This window comes from Elephantulus edwardii, unplaced genomic scaffold (assembly GCF_000299155.1).
Source record: "Elephantulus edwardii isolate Elephantulus edwardi_28Jun2011 unplaced genomic scaffold, EleEdw1.0 scaffold02662, whole genome shotgun sequence".
Taxonomy (NCBI): Eukaryota; Metazoa; Chordata; class Mammalia; order Macroscelidea; family Macroscelididae; genus Elephantulus; species Elephantulus edwardii.
Window position 1 is genome coordinate 373 of NW_006402412.1, and position 1,816 is coordinate 2,188.

Sequence of the window (1,816 nt, forward strand, 5' to 3'; positions counted from 1 at the left end):
TGGGAGAAGTCTCTATTCAGGTGGACTTGTTCACACACCCTGGTACTGGGGAGCACAAGGTCACAGTGAAAGGTAAGTGGTATGGAGTTATAGGTGTCTCACTTTTTCCTGCCCTTTTTTAGCAAAGGCAGGGTTGCTAATCTCTGTCCTCGGGCCCAGACTTTCACCAAACAGACTGCCACTGAGGCTCAAGAATGGGGAAGACCTGGTGGGATTCCTCACCGGTTTCCCTTATTTGGCAGTGGTGGCTGCTAATGACCTCAAGTGGCAGACAGCAGGTATGTTCCGGCCCTTTGTGGAAGTGACCATGGTTGGCCCACACCAAAGTGATAAGAAGAGGAAATTCACAACCAAGTCCAAAAGCAACAACTGGACTCCCAAATACAATGAGACATTTCACTTGTAAGTTATGGGGTGGAGGTCCTCAAGGACTTGGATAGAGGTAATCTTGGGAATGAGTCTTAAGAGGACAGGGGAAGCATGGCTGGGTGGCAGGCTAGGATGAACTCACTCAAAAGCTTAAGCTCTGACCCTCTTGTCTTCCACCCTGTGCTCACAGCCTCCTGGGAAATGAAGAGGGCCCAGAGGCCTATGAATTACAGATATGTGTGAAGGATTACTGCTTTGCCCGGGAAGATCGGGTGCTGGGGCTGGCTGTGATGCCTCTGAGGGAGGTAGCAGCCAAGGGCAGCTGTGCGTGCTGGTGCCCCCTGGGGCGGAAGATTCATATGGATGAGACAGGCATGACCATTCTGCGGATTCTCTCTCAGAGAAGCAATGACGAGGTGGCCCGGGAGTTTGTAAAGCTCAAATCGGAATCTCGTTCCACGGAGGAGGGAAGCTGAGCACCTTTGTCCCTTCTGTCAACAAGGCAACATCACTTCCACAAATCACGGCCAATGAAAGTTAGCTACACAGCCAGCTTAGGGGTCCTTGTAGTCAAGAGACTGGCTCCTTCAGTTAAGATTATTTAAGGAAAATTTGCGGTGATACGGTATGAGGTATGGCTTTTCACAGGCCTTGAGTCCCTGACTGGCAGGATTGTAGTCCTAGGAGCTGGGCTATAGGAGTTACCATATAGGGAGATTTTTCAGAAAAAGCAGGGGACAGACATTCCCAAGATTGCCAGCCATTCTTGGTAGATGCCCCTCAGCTACTCCCTTCAGCAGCCACTCTCCATACCACACCTTAACTGGTTAGGAACATACATATCAATAATTAGAAGAACAAGTTTCCAGGTCCATGACTGATCCAGTAGTCACTTGAGCCTTCAAATATCACTTGAGCCATGTAGTCTGGATTGGGGTGTAGCCAGGGCAAGAGTGCATAAAATAGAATTCAGATTGTCCTTTGAGCAGAATCCACTGATTTTCTGTGGCTCCAGTGTGAACAAGGCTATGAAATGGAACAAGATGCCTTTCTAGAAATGAGCTGTGCTAGTCCACATCCCAGATTATCTTTGTCATGAGTAAAACCAGGTTGACATGGTGCTTCAGAGACCTGAGCAGAGTATGTGTTGGAACCCAAGCACCAGGGATCACCTGTCAAGGAGTCCCCCTACCTCACTCCTGTAGGGCAAGAGAGCAATGCTTCAGGGCATGGGAGGCTGTTCTTATGCCCATGGGCCTGAAGGCTACCTGAATAAGAGGGAGGACTGTATTTATTTCTTGGATAGGCCCTGAACAAAGCCAAAAACTGTGGAAACCAGTTTAGAAAATGACCCTTTCACCTATGGCCTCTGCCTTCTGGCCACCCTGACAGCCTTTGGACTCTCCTTTTCCTCTGGGTCAGTGCTATTCCCCTCACACACAAGCTG

General features: G+C 49.3%; 1 protein-coding gene across 1 annotated transcript; it reads left to right on the forward strand.

Moving 5' to 3' along the window:
* The first annotated feature begins 280 nt into the window (after positions 1 to 280).
* LOC102845585 (protein unc-13 homolog B-like) lies at positions 281 to 845 on the forward strand. Its single transcript, XM_006903500.1, has 2 exons — positions 281 to 402; positions 560 to 845. Exons 1-2 carry the CDS (start codon positions 281 to 283, stop codon positions 843 to 845), a joined length of 408 nt encoding a protein of 135 aa, XP_006903562.1.
* Positions 846 to 1,816: the final 971 nt, after the last annotated feature.